This window comes from Lutzomyia longipalpis, chromosome 1, assembly GCF_024334085.1.
Source record: "Lutzomyia longipalpis isolate SR_M1_2022 chromosome 1, ASM2433408v1".
NCBI lineage: Eukaryota > Metazoa > Arthropoda > Insecta > Diptera > Psychodidae > Lutzomyia > Lutzomyia longipalpis.
Window position 1 is genome coordinate 19,043,467 of NC_074707.1, and position 13,419 is coordinate 19,056,885.

General features: G+C 37.6%; 1 protein-coding gene and 1 long non-coding RNA gene across 7 annotated transcripts in view; one reads left to right on the forward strand and one right to left on the reverse strand.

Moving 5' to 3' along the window:
• LOC129795896 (dystrophin, isoforms A/C/F/G/H) overlaps positions 1-13,419 on the reverse strand; it is a 221,833-nt gene that overhangs the window by 203,895 nt on the left and 4,519 nt on the right. For all 6 annotated transcript variants that reach the window (XR_008751164.1, XM_055837459.1, XM_055837473.1 and 3 more), the window contains exons 2-3: positions 2,027-2,088; positions 549-1,018 (exon numbers count right to left, since the gene is read on the reverse strand). Coding sequence is in view for 5 of the 6 variants with exons in the window: in XM_055837459.1 (XP_055693434.1) it covers positions 549-1,018; positions 2,027-2,088 (532 nt within the window). In the remaining variant the exon portion in view is untranslated. The remainder of the gene's footprint in view (positions 1-548; positions 1,019-2,026; positions 2,089-13,419) is intronic.
• LOC129795999 (uncharacterized) lies at positions 10,441-10,979 on the forward strand. The gene is made up of 2 exons (XR_008751170.1): positions 10,441-10,649; positions 10,729-10,979. It is a non-coding gene; the product is annotated as an uncharacterized LOC129795999 (long non-coding RNA).

A 13,419-nucleotide genomic window follows, 5' to 3' on the forward strand; every position in this document is an offset into this window, starting at 1 on the left:
TGCTGTATTGATTTCGACGAAACTGATACGATAGAAGAGATAAAGAATCTTATAAATGACGTAATTTAAAGATTAAAAAAAAACTTTAAAAAAAATTAAAGATTATTGCCACTTTTTGCAAATTAAATCGACTACTAGATGGCGCTAGTTGTTGAATGAATCAATGAGGAGAGAATTGATACTGTATTGATTTGAACAAGACTGATACGATGAAAGAGATAAAGAATTTCAAAATGAACAAAAGATTTAATAAAACTTAAAAAAAAAAACATAAAAAACATCATTGCCAATTTTTGCAAATTAAATTAACTACTAGATGGCGCTAGTTGTTGAAAATGTCTCAGCTTAAACATTTTCAAATAACAAAAATTAAAAAAAAAATGAATTCATAACTAAAAATAACTCAAAATGGGTAAAAGGCACAAAAATAACATTCCCCTAACGCTTCAAAGAAATCCTCATCCATCATCCCAAGTCCCACCAAACAAATACACACATCTCGTGATCTGTGGGATGTGATCTTGAAGATGTGAGAAAACACCACTAACCTTGCCATTGGATGCTGCCTCACGGATCGCTCGAGATCGAATTTCGGCACGTGCTCGTGCAGAATGTAGAGGAAAGCACGTCCATCGGACCAACTTGCCGAGAAGTCCCCAATTTTCAGTCCATGCGGTTCTGTGTACTTCCGCGCCCACAGGAGGAGACTCTTCTCAATCCCACTCACCCCCTGCGAATTGACTAGCTTCTGCCCATCGAAGCACAAGGCAATGGCCCAAATGAGACCCAGCGTCAATTTAGCACTGCCCGCTGCAATGTCATCACTACTGATGTTCACCAACTTCACACCGCTCCTCTGCAGCACCGTCAGGGCGGTATTGATGTTATTTATGTGATGTACCCGCATACGACCCTTTTCGCGCTTCAACCGCTCCCCCGTGAGTACCTCCAGGAGCGTGAGGAGTCGATGCCCATCCCGGAGATCAACAAATAAATCCCCAACTGGTGGGCATGTTGTCTACAGATGATGAGACAAAAAGTGGCGAAGGAAAATATTATAATAGAGACATTCTGCTATATAGATATTATCTCTCATCTCACACAGCTGGGTTGTGCAATTGGTCAAGAATTCTCTATATTTTTTATCTTAAGTATCTCACTAATTACATTATTGAATGAAAGTTTCATGAAAAGAATGAAATTTTGAGAGAAAAAATAGAAAAAATCGGAAAATTTGGTTTGTGTCTCGGGTTAAGAACTCAGCTGTAACTCTCTTAGAATAAAATGTCTGTTATTGAATTAACGAAATATAGAATTTTACAGACTCTTGTGGAAAAACTCAGAATCTGATACATCTTTCTTAAAATTTACATTAAAAAAACTTCTTAGCAAAGACACACTACGCAAAACAATAAAAAATAATATTTTGATTATTAATTTAGAGAAACGATGAAAAACATTTAAATGTTTTAATATAAATCATTCCAATTCACAAAAAAAATCATTTGAGAAATTATTTTAGTGTCTGCTCAAAAATGAATAAACAATTGAATTGATTTTATGGTATGTGTCTCGGCTAAAACAACTTTTCGCCTAATCGAATATTTTAGAAGAATTCATAGAAGGCTAAATACTAAATAGACAGAAAAAATTTTCTACTCAATCGTGGCTAAGAAATTAATTTTATTCATTGTCTCCAAATACGTTTTTCTCACATTAAGTTAATGCTTTCCTTTTACAACATTTTGAGCAAAATTTCCTTTAAAAAATCATGTTCATAAATTACACAATTTAAAATTTTTGCATTCAATTAAAAATTCTAATTTGAGATAAAAAATTCACAAAAAATATTAAAATGTTTTAACCAAATTTAACGAATTTTTCATGAAAAAATAAAAATAAATTCCTCCTCATCTGTTAAGCCTAACATTCTCAATCATTCACACCAAACACTACGATGAATGATGCTACTAATTAGCGGGTGTCAGAGCAAAAGTGCATGGGGTCACAAATTAAATTACTATACCTTGGACAAGTGCGCATTTATCCACTTTGTAAAGGTTTTCTTTTGCACATCTTGCCGTTCGTCTGAAAAGAAAAAGAAAATTCTCCCTCAATTAAAAAATCCTCAACAATTTCTTCTCAAGCACAAAATCATTTGTTTGCAATAAAACGCTCAACTTCTTCACCTTTCATTTTCTTCCACCCATTCTTGCAAATCTTTTCTTCTTCTCGCATTTGTGTAAATAAAAGTCTTCAAGTATTTTGTGCTGAGAAAAAGATAAAAAGCACACCGTTTATGCAAACATTGTGCGTTACATAAAATGTGGCAAAAAAAGTGGTCAGAGAGGCGCAAAATTTTTCTTCTTTCATTCAAAAAATTTTTCACACAAACATTGTTTTTGTGGACGTTTTGTCCGGGAAAGTAGCGGAGGGAAAAAAATTGTTTCAAACCATTTGTAAATTTTTAATTAAAACTAATTGGAAAGACAGCACTAATTGTAATTCAATTCAGATAGTAAATTAATTTAATGTTGCTTTGGTAAGATGAGAAGCAAAATTCTCCATTAACTTTTTCAACCTCCTCCCCCCCTCTTTTCTCTTCCCAGCCGCCTCTCTTCTCATAATAATCTATTTCGATCATCTTTTTCACGCTCTGTGGGGTAATTAAACGTGCCTTAATCATTAAAATTTACTATTTTTACAACTTTGTCATCTCCTTAAACTATTTTATTATTATTATTATTTTTTATTATTACTATAGAGGGCAAGAATGCTGGGAATTTAAATTTGACTTGCTTGCAGTTGTAGCTTTTGTGAGGAGAAAAATTTAAATAATTCATACACGGTGGGGGAATTGAAGTGTCAAAGTTTTATTTGGAAGCTATATTTGACTTTGATTTTTTTGCAATTTATTTGTTTTTAAATTTGGTAGATTCAAATAAAATTTTTAACTAACGTAAAATTGCAAAAAAAACTCTTTGGTAGATACAGAAGCTAAGAAAAAAGAATATTTTTCTAATCTTCAAGAAGACGGTAAAAGCTGAGTGTAGAAAAGAGAAACTTTAGGATACCTTTCGAAGGAGTATCTATTCTTTGAATCCTTTATAAGAGATGATTAATTAATTTTGGAAATTCGAGGAATTTCAAGAGTGATTTCAGATTTGCTTGCTAAATATTGATTAAAATTTAGAATTTTCACTTTTAAAAGTAAATTTTTGTCCTAAAAAATTATTTGGAATTCTCAAATTTTGTTCGTGTTGAATTTCCAAAACTACTTAACGATCTCTAATTCGTAAATCAAATAATTAGTTGGTATACCACAATCGTGGCATACCAAGTATTGTAATCTTCGGAAAAACCGACCACCTCAGATCGGGCTCAAACTTGGTATGAGCACGTTTTAGACTTCCCACATTACGAAAATGGTGGTGGAAAATTTTTGATCCGGCCGGCCTGCCGGCCGGCCGTCCTGCCGGCCGTCCTGCCGGCCGGTCGCCCAAACTTTGCCTTATATCTCGAGAATGGTAACAGATAGAGACTTCGGGTTTGAAGTTTTCTATAGAAATGTGGGTGTAAATTTTCATTTTTTCGCATTTTCAAAATCCAAGATGGCCGCCGTCCGCCATTTTAAACTACCGTCAACCACTTCCCTTATAGCTAGAAGTCTGAAATTTTAGTATGTTGTAGAGCTCAGAGAGATGTTTTCATCAACAATTCATACTTGACAATCGGTCAAGCGGTTTAGCAAATATGGCGGCCTTAAGCAAAAAGTGTTTTTTCGATATATCTCGAGAACGGCTTGACCGATTTTGACCATCTTGGTATCAAATGAAAGGTATTGAGAAGCCCTATAACTGTTTAGAACATTCCAAGTTTCAAAAACATCCGCAAGAGGCGCTAAAAACAAAAACAAAAATTGCCTAACTTTAAGGGGCAATATCTCCCAACATCTGTTATAGATTTTCTTTAAATTTTGATATGTTGTAGCCTGACTCAATATCTTTCACCAGCCCGAAAAAGAAGAAAATCTATGTAGCCGTTTAGAAGATATGGCCATTTGAAAAATTCTTGAATTTGAAAAGTTCTAAGAGCCATATCTCTTGAACGGATTGTCCGATTTTGCTCAGTTTGGTATCAAATTAAAGGTTTTGCAAAACTCTACAACTTTCTAGAACATCAGAAACTTCTAGAACTATTCCTTTAGGACGAAAAGTGCAAAAAACTGTTTTTGTTCAACAAAAATCCGCCATTTTGTGTTCCGGAGGTGACCTTGAAATGTATCGAAATATATGTCAGATTATCCTGTGCGGCTGGTCACCCATCAGGCGCGTCCCCAGGTGGCGGATAGGGGAGCGACCGTTGCAAGGTTCATCAGGGATTTATGCCTCGGCGGAATGTTGTAGGCGTACGTCTGGATGAACTTGTAACGGCCAATTCGTAAATAGCACTGTCATTTTCGTGTAGTGTAATAGCGAGTCGCGGACCTGACCAACACACCCATAATGAAAGGTCGTAATCAACAACGCCCCGAGTATCCGGCGCCGAAAGGCACGGGCTTCATAATCTCCGGAGACCCAGTCGGTGATGTTCCTGGGCAGTGCATCATCGATGGTCCTGCTAGCTCCCAACCAAAAACAAGCCACCCAAAAATTCACGTCGTTCAAGCCAACTTGCATCACTGCCGCGCAGCCATGTTTTCCATGGATGAGAAGCTGGCGGTGCTAAGAGGAGGCGTTGGATTATTTCAGGAACCCTGGGTAGTTCGACAGGAGGTGAAAGGGATTAACCCATCTAGGGGGAAGCTGTTCTATAAAAAGGACAGCAATACTAAGGTCAGAGCCTGTGTGTTTATATCAAAAGATATTAATGCTTTATTTCTACCACAATTTAGCACTGGCGATTTGGCAGTTGTTAAGGTAGATATAAAGACCGCCAATGGGACGCTGGAGGCGATCTTCGCTTCGGCATATATGCCATATGACTCCAAAGATCCACCACCACCCGTGGAGGTAGCTCAGCTCGTGGAAGCTTGTGAGAAGAACTCCTGGGAATTGATTATTGGAGCGGACGCTAATGCACATAATATAATATGGGGCAGCAGCGGAACCAATAAACGTGGTGAGCTTCTGTTGGATTTTATTGTTACAAACAATTTAGAAATTGCAAATAAAGGAGATAAACCTACATTTGCAAATAGACGTAGGAAAGAAGTAATTGATATTACTATCTGCACCCCTGTTATATCGGGGTTAATCGATGGTTGGATTGTCTCTGATGATCTCACTATGTCAGACCATTCTAGGATCTATTTCAACGTTGCGGCGTCTGGGGGAGAATCCAAACCTTTTCGGAATCCGAGGAAGGCAAATTGGTCATCTTTTGAGAAGTCCTTTAACGAGGGCTGGGAACGAGATGATATGTCGCCAAGGAACGCAGAGGAAATTGAGCATTCAGTAACAGAGCTTAATCGAGCTCTGATTACCTCATTTAACGACTCGTGTCCGTTAACAACGGCGCCGCTTCAGGGAAATCGTAAGATGCTTCCCTTGAATTTGCGTCAATTGAAACGGAAAACGAGGAAGTCCATAAATAGAGCTCGTAACACTATGGGTGACGAGGATTGGGATTCAGCAATTCAGCTGAAAAAAGAATATAAGAAATCAATAAGAAGGTGGAAAAGGGAGGGCTGGAAAAAATTCTGCGGCGAAATTCTGTCTGTGAATGAAGCTGCTAGAATTAAGAAAGCCTTTTCAAAAGACCCTTCTGAACGTCTGGGAATGCTTAAAGCTCCAGATGGAACGTACACCAAGACTGCGAGTGAAGTCTTGGAGGTTTTACTCCAGGAACACTTTCCGGGGTGCTCCATGGATGCGGGTGAGACGGTGGAAACAAGTCGCACCACATCATCAGCTTCTGATTGGAGAAAAGCGGGGGAGATCGTTACAGGGGATGCAGTTAAGTGGGCCCTAGGAGCATTCTCTCCTTTGAAATCAGCGGGGCCAGACGGCATTATTCCAATAATGCTACAAAAGATAGCACCGTTGATAGTCGATGGACTTACTAGCATTTTTAGAGCCTGCCTGGCTAATGGCTATGTACCATTAGCATGGAGAAAAGTACGGGTTGTATTCATACCGAAACCGGGAAAAAGCAATTTTGAGGAGCCAAGATCGTTTAGACCAATAAGTCTGACATCTTTCCTGCTCAAGACCTTAGAAAAAATTTGCGATAGGCACATTAGGTGTTGCATTCTGCAAAAGAACCCCCTAAGTCCTATGCAGCACGCTTACCAAAAGGGAAAGTCGGTTGAAACGGCATTACATCAGGTCGTGAGTCGTATTGAGAAATCGTTGCACCACAAGGAGTCTGCCTTGGTGGCATTTCTCGATATAGAAGGAGCATTTGACAGAGTCAACTCGGATGTTCTAATTAGGGCTATGAAGGATTTCAGGCTGGGCCACACTCTTGAAACCTTTATTGCCAAAATTGTCCAACAACGTCTGGTGGTAGCTGAAAACTGTGGGGTAATGAAAACGGCAGCTGTTAAAGATGGTTGCCCTCAAGGTGGGGTACTGTCCCCTCTACTATGGTCAATGGTAGTAAACAGTTTACTGGTAAAACTGAATTCAGCAAATCTTTATGCTCAAGGTTATGCTGATGATATCTGTATAATGATCCGGGGTCCATTTATTTCTACCCTATGTGATCTTATGCAAAGAGCAATGAACCTGGTGCAGAGTTGGTGCATCGAGCATGGCCTGAATGTCAATCCTGGTAAAACAGGGCTAGTTCTCTTTACTAGAAAGAAGAAACTAGAGAACTTCAGGAATCCTGTTCTCTTTGGCGAACAACTAACACTCAAAAGGGAAGTGAAGTATTTGGGGTTGATCTTTGACCCAAAACTTTCGTGGAAGAAGCACTTGGAGAGCCGCGTTCAGGTGGCTACGAGATCTTTTTGGAAGTGCCGCAGACTCTTTGGTAAGACTTGGGGCATCTCTCCAAAGATAACGATGTGGATGTATCGGTCCATTGTAAGACCGATTATATCTTACGCATCTATCATATGGTGGCCGAGAGCTGATGTTAAAGCGTCCGCTCGACTGCTACAAAGGCTTCAAAGAATGGCTTGTCTCGCCATTACTGGAGCTATTAGAACCTCTCCTACTGCTGCATTGGAGGTGATTCTTGGCCTGCCACCGCTGCCGCTCTTTGTTAAGGCGGAGGCGGAGATGTCTGCTCTTAGACTATCTTCGGTCAATGAGTGGAAATCAGGCGGGACTCAAGTCGGCCATGGGAAAATTCTCAATAAGGCTTACAAACGCCTCCCAAAACTAAAAATGAGGGAGGATTTCACAGCGGAACAGAAAGTTCCGGAACAATGTGTCCAGGCATTTCTCCACTCAAGGGACGAGTGGGCAAATGAAGCTGAGGCGATAATCTCGTCAAATTCCATATCCCTATTTACAGACGGCTCCCTCACGGAAGGATCAGCCGGGGCAGGGTACAACTGTCTGGACCCACCAGTCTCTGGTTCAATTCCATTGGGTGAAAACACCACAGTTTTTCAAGCTGAAGTTACAGCTATCATACTTGGTCTTCTCGAGGTGGCGAATGCTAACATTGAGAACAAGAGTATTAGAATTTTTTCGGACAGTAGAGCTGCTATCCAGGCCATTTCTGGCTGGGATACGCGTTCCGCTCTAGTGTCTGAATGCCAAAAAGTGATAGAGTCGGTCTCACAGAATTGTGGGGTCACTCTTCATTGGGTACCAGGTCACACTGGGATTATGGGCAACGAGGAGGCGGACAGACTTGCCGTGGCAGGTGCACAGTCATCCTTCATCGGACCAGAACCAGCTGTAGGAATGGCCCTACAATCTAAAAAGTCCCTCATTAAGGACGATCTAAGGAATAGCCACCAGTTGGCTTGGAGATCGACACCCAAATGTCGGGTCTCCAAAATATTTATGGTGGATCTTCTGAAAAGCAGAACTGACTTCGTTGTTGGAAGTAATCGCTGGAAATCCCGGCAATTTTGCAACCTGGTGACAGGCCATTGCTTACGCAAGCACCTTCACCGTTTGAAACTCTGCAATGAGATCATTTGCAGAGGATGCGGCGAGGAGGAGGAGACTGCTGTACACTATGTGTGCGAATGTCCCAGCCTCGTCAATCACAGGAGATTAGTGTGGGGTAAGGGGTTCCTGACTCCTAGTGAGCTCCCACTACTGAATCCAGTCAGTCTTATGCGATTTGTTCGCAGAACTGGCTGGATGAATTAAAACACCATTTCGATGGTTAAAACTCCTTACGAGTTAAAAGGGGATTGCATAAGGGGCCCAAATAGAGGCCTGGGTGCAGTCGGCTGCTCATGCAGCCGCCCCCTTATTTTAATCTAATCTAATCTATGTCAGATTATAGTTTATTTCAATACCTTTCCAGAACTAGTCAAGAAATTTCTGTATGTGCAATAGAACTTGAGATATAACCATTTTTGTCTTTCGAATTGATGAATTTCATAAAGAAAATCAACTTTACCTATTAATACTACTTAAAAATTAAATTACAACGCATAGACTGACCCATCCGCGTTGTGGTATACCAACTCTAATAACTGGACGCGTTATGATTGACTTTTTTTTTGTCGATTTAAATTTCATTTCAAAAGTAAAATTTCTAACTTATAATCAAAATTTGGCAAAATGAAGGAATACAAGAAACAATTTCATTTATTATTCATTTATTTGATTCAAAATTTGCTCAAAAATCATTCATAAACTGAGTTTCAAAAATCATTTAACTATCCGTAGAAGTTTACGTCTTAGTCAGTGCTGTATAAGTTTATTCCTACTTCGAAAAAAAAACTGAATTCAAAATACATTTAACAATGAGCGCAATCTAAGAGCAGAAGTATCTCAAATAAAAATTTTGATCTGTTATTTAAACACAATGAAATTTCAATTAATTTTTGAGAATTTAACGATAAAATTCAAGAAAGAATTCTACGAAACATTCTAACTTTTCCCAATTCTCTAATATTTCTTTACAGTCAACGTCTATACAAATAAAACCGTTCTAAAAATGTAAATTTTTTAGAGGCCAAGATAAGATAAATGAAAAATTCATCAGCTGAGATTTTTTTTTGACATTCTTTAGCGCGAAAAAAATCGTCATCATTGTTTTCCCACGCAATCATGCAGAAATGTTGAATGTCACGCCGTTTGTCCACAAAATCTTGTATGTAATTGAATGTTATGTTGAGAGTAAATTGCTCCGTAGCAGCTGGAGGAATGAAATTTGCATTAATTTCCCTGCCCCATGGTCGCAAACTTTGCAAAATGCATCCAAAATGCCCCAATTACCGTCCCCCCTCCAATCTTTCTTCTTACACTCTGTGCGTAAAGAAAAACTTCTTTTGCTCGTACTTGGAAGATTTAATGTCGCATAAATTGACAACTTTCTATTTGATGTATCTCTCGCTCTTGTTGTATGTGCCCTCTTCAAGTGCAATACATGCCACCCAAATCAAATGCGAATCGACATCTCTGATATTAATGGTGTGTGTGTGCGCCTCTCAATCAGAACACGCACTATATTACTATTAATATGTAGGGGATTGGGTTTCTTTTTGGAGGGAATCTGTTGGTTGAGATAAAAAGCCACAAAGTGGTTTATACGGCGAGCAAGATGAATTTATGATCTCCCCAATGGGTGTTAATCGCTTTTCACATTCCCTCTCCTTATTGCATTTTGTGCGCAATGACATGGTGATAATGTGTTCTGGGCTTGTTGTATAAATCCAATATGATTTGTTGGGCTTCGTGGCTTAATCATCGTGGGTTTTGTAAAGCAAAGAAAGAAGAAATCTTATTCTTGTTTTTATCTTGTTAAAAATAGGAGAGAGAGTTGTGAAGCACTTAATCGGGGGAAAGGAATCTTTTTCTCCCTTCAATTTTGACTCTTTTTGTCTTTTATAGAAATAGAAGAGCAGCAACATGGAGAAGAAAAAAAAGAGCTCCCACATTTTGTGCCATGAACATTCAATTGAGATTAATTGTGAATGATGAGAATGTGGCGGAGGAAAGTGGGAAAATATTTTGAGAGATACATTTATGTATGTAGAGGGGGTGGGGACCCAAATGGGTGGCTCCTTCATGGTGATATTGGAGCTTATTCTCACAAAAATATTTTCTTTTCTATCTATTTCGTCTTACAAGGGATTTTGTAAGATTTGGTATTCCAGCAAAAAAATCTTTTATAGCACCTTTTTAGAACATTCCCCTCAAAACAGCAAAACGTAACTAGATGTCGCTATTTGTGACGTTTGACATTGAGAAAATAAATAAAATTAATTCGGATCGAATTTTATTACAGAAAATTTATTGAAAAGGGACGTTTATTTTCTATTTATTTCGTTTTACGAGGGATTTCGTAAGGTTTGCTGTTCCAGCAAAAATTTCTTTTTCATTATTTTATAGTAACAGACCTCCGAAACTGGAATTCGAAAACAGATGTCGCTGTTTACGTTGAAAAACGAAGTGAAACCGAAAATAGACGAAGTGAAAAAAGTTAATGTAAACAAATAAAATGAGGTTAAAGTTAAGTGAATTTATCAACAAAACACAATGGATTATTCGGGATTTTTGGTAAAAATTTAACCCTATTAAAGTATTTTTGCATTTTACATTATGAATAAAAAGTTTTTTTAAATTTTTTTTTATTTAGACTGTCATGGAAAAAAATTGAATCATCCGGAGCTTTTGAACATCTGTGGCATCCACGGATTCCGGGAAGAGATACCCGGACAACTCCGAGTCAGCATAAAATGGTTGTTTAATAAGCAGAATCTTATGCGGAATGATGGAAGCATTTGTGAAAGAGTGGAAATTGGTCGGACCAGCTCTACAGAATGGCCATAAAAAGATGAAGTCGCGAATTTAGAATATTTTTAAATAAAACATCTTTCCATACTCCAACTTTTGCCTTTTTCTACACTACAGAAGTATCTTTTAATGCAGAGCCTGTGTGAATGCATAATTCTAATCATCTTCCTCAAGGCCAAGTCTCTGGAAATTATTGACATTCGTTGGCATAATTCACAAAAAAATGGTCAGAGTTTTTCCACATATTTCACAATATTTTTTGTTAAAAAACAATTCCAAACACTCAGATTCATGTAAAATATCCGTCAAAGTAGTCAATTGCTGCTTATCATGACGATGAATCATGCTTTAGCGGTCACAAAATTCACAAAAAGATTGAAAAAGCACCTCGGCAGGACCTTATAAATCATATGATTTTGTAAGATTTTCTTACAAGTTATAAGAAAATATTCGGCCGGAATACCAAAACCTTTTCTTTTCTATTATAGCAAAAATGTTTCTCGCGACGTGTTCTAAAAGTTGAACTGTGAAACTTTTTAGATCTTACAAATTTATAAGTTTTTTTTTGTGAGAATGCCAAAAAACCTTATAACTCACGAATTGTAAGAAAAGAAAAGAAAATATTTTTGCCAGAATTAGCTCCATTGTCACGATTCCAATTTATTTGGTTTTGTTGCTTTGCCTTTGCCCCACGAAGGGGCTCCAAAGTGTCGTCATTTTTGCCTCCTCCTCCCGTCCATTATTATTGAAACGCCACACATTTTCTTCTTTTTTTTTGGTATATGCCTTCGTGACGTCTCATTTTGGACAACACACAGCAAGGGAATACGCCAAAAAGAGGTTCATCGAACCCCCCATTCTTTTTGTCATTGAACGAAGGCACTGAAATTGCTTTTAATTAGTTTGCGTCGCGCGAACGTTCAACGAATTAATAAAAGAAATTTATTTTATATTGAATGTGTCGGTAGAAAGAGAAAAAAAAAGCAAAAAAGTCAGTGAATCATTTGTCCAATGAGTGTTTAAAAATGAATTTTGCTATCAATTTATTACCCTCCACCTCTTGTTATTATGCCTTCTCACCACAACTAACTACTGACGAGTATTCAATGTACAACAAACTGCTGTTTATGGGCACGAGCACACGAGGAAAACATTTTTGAACATCATGTTGAGATTGTTTTTGGAACAAAAAGTAGCATTTTATCGTTTTAACATTTCATGTGGAACACAAATTGAGATAAAAATTCACCTTGCCCCTTATCGTTCTCTTTTTCTCTTTTACCCCTCTTAAACATTTGCCAAAAGAATATTTCTCAAGATTCGTTTTTTATGTCAGAAACATTTTTTAAGGAAAAAAATCTTTTGAGGGACAACTAAGAAAAATTGACAACTAGTGAGAATCGAACTCATGTTTTTTTAGGTTTAGAAGAAGACAACTAGAAACTCTCGGCTAACAGACGACCATTTTTAAACCAATAAACGTTAAAAATTTAATAAATTTTTTTCTTAATCAAACCTTTATTTTAAAATTTTAAAAGGAAAAGAAAATTCTTCAATCGCGCCGAATGAAGACGAAATGTTAACCAACAAATAAATCTCCGCCTTTAATGGTTTAAAGATGAATTCTTCAAGTTAGTTACCTACTTTGAATTTAAATAACGATACATAGCTCATAAAAATAACAAAACAAATACTATTAACATAATATTCAATATTTGCTAAATGTTGATAAACTTCTATGGCGCCAATTACCTTGAAGAGTACTTCAACACCTCTTCAAAGCCCCCTCTAAAGCTCATAAAGTAAGTCAAAAGTCTTCATAAATTAAATCTTTGCATATGGGAGATAATTGCAAAATCTTCTTTGGTATTTCTGCAATGCATCTTCTTTGCATCTTAATTGGCAAAATGAAGAGATTGAGGGAACATCCCGGGGATTAAATTGTCTCCATCAAACCTACATTTTATACAGAAGAAATGATTAAAATTTCAACTGATTGACTGGGTGTGAATCACAAAATGTGTGCAGTTTGTATGCGATAGCGCGACTCTTGTGTTTGTCTTTTCCCTCTTTAAGTTTATCAACAAGCGCCTTTATTTAACTTCTTCTACATCATTTATTCCTCCATATAATATACTTTGTGAAGTCATTTGGAGAGCTTTCCTCACTCAACCGAATCTATCATGTGGTGTTTGGTTTATTTAATGCCCAATAAATCCCACGAACGCACCTTCAGAAGCAGCACTAATGCTCTTTTTCACTTTAAAACTCAACACCATTTGTAGGGGAGAATCTTCCTGCATGCCGGTAGTACTCAGGAAAGAAGGTGTTTAAAATTTATAATTGTAATGTAAACTTCCAATGCTCAGCAATGCCAGCAAATTAAATTTGAAATTTATTCTCAACTTGCACCACAGATAATTTTCACTCTTGATTTCTTTTACTTTCAGCCCTGGAAGTCAGTGGCGTTTTTAGAAATTTTGTTTCTAACGTTTGACAGATCTTTTCTGAAATTTGGGTTTTTTTCTAACAT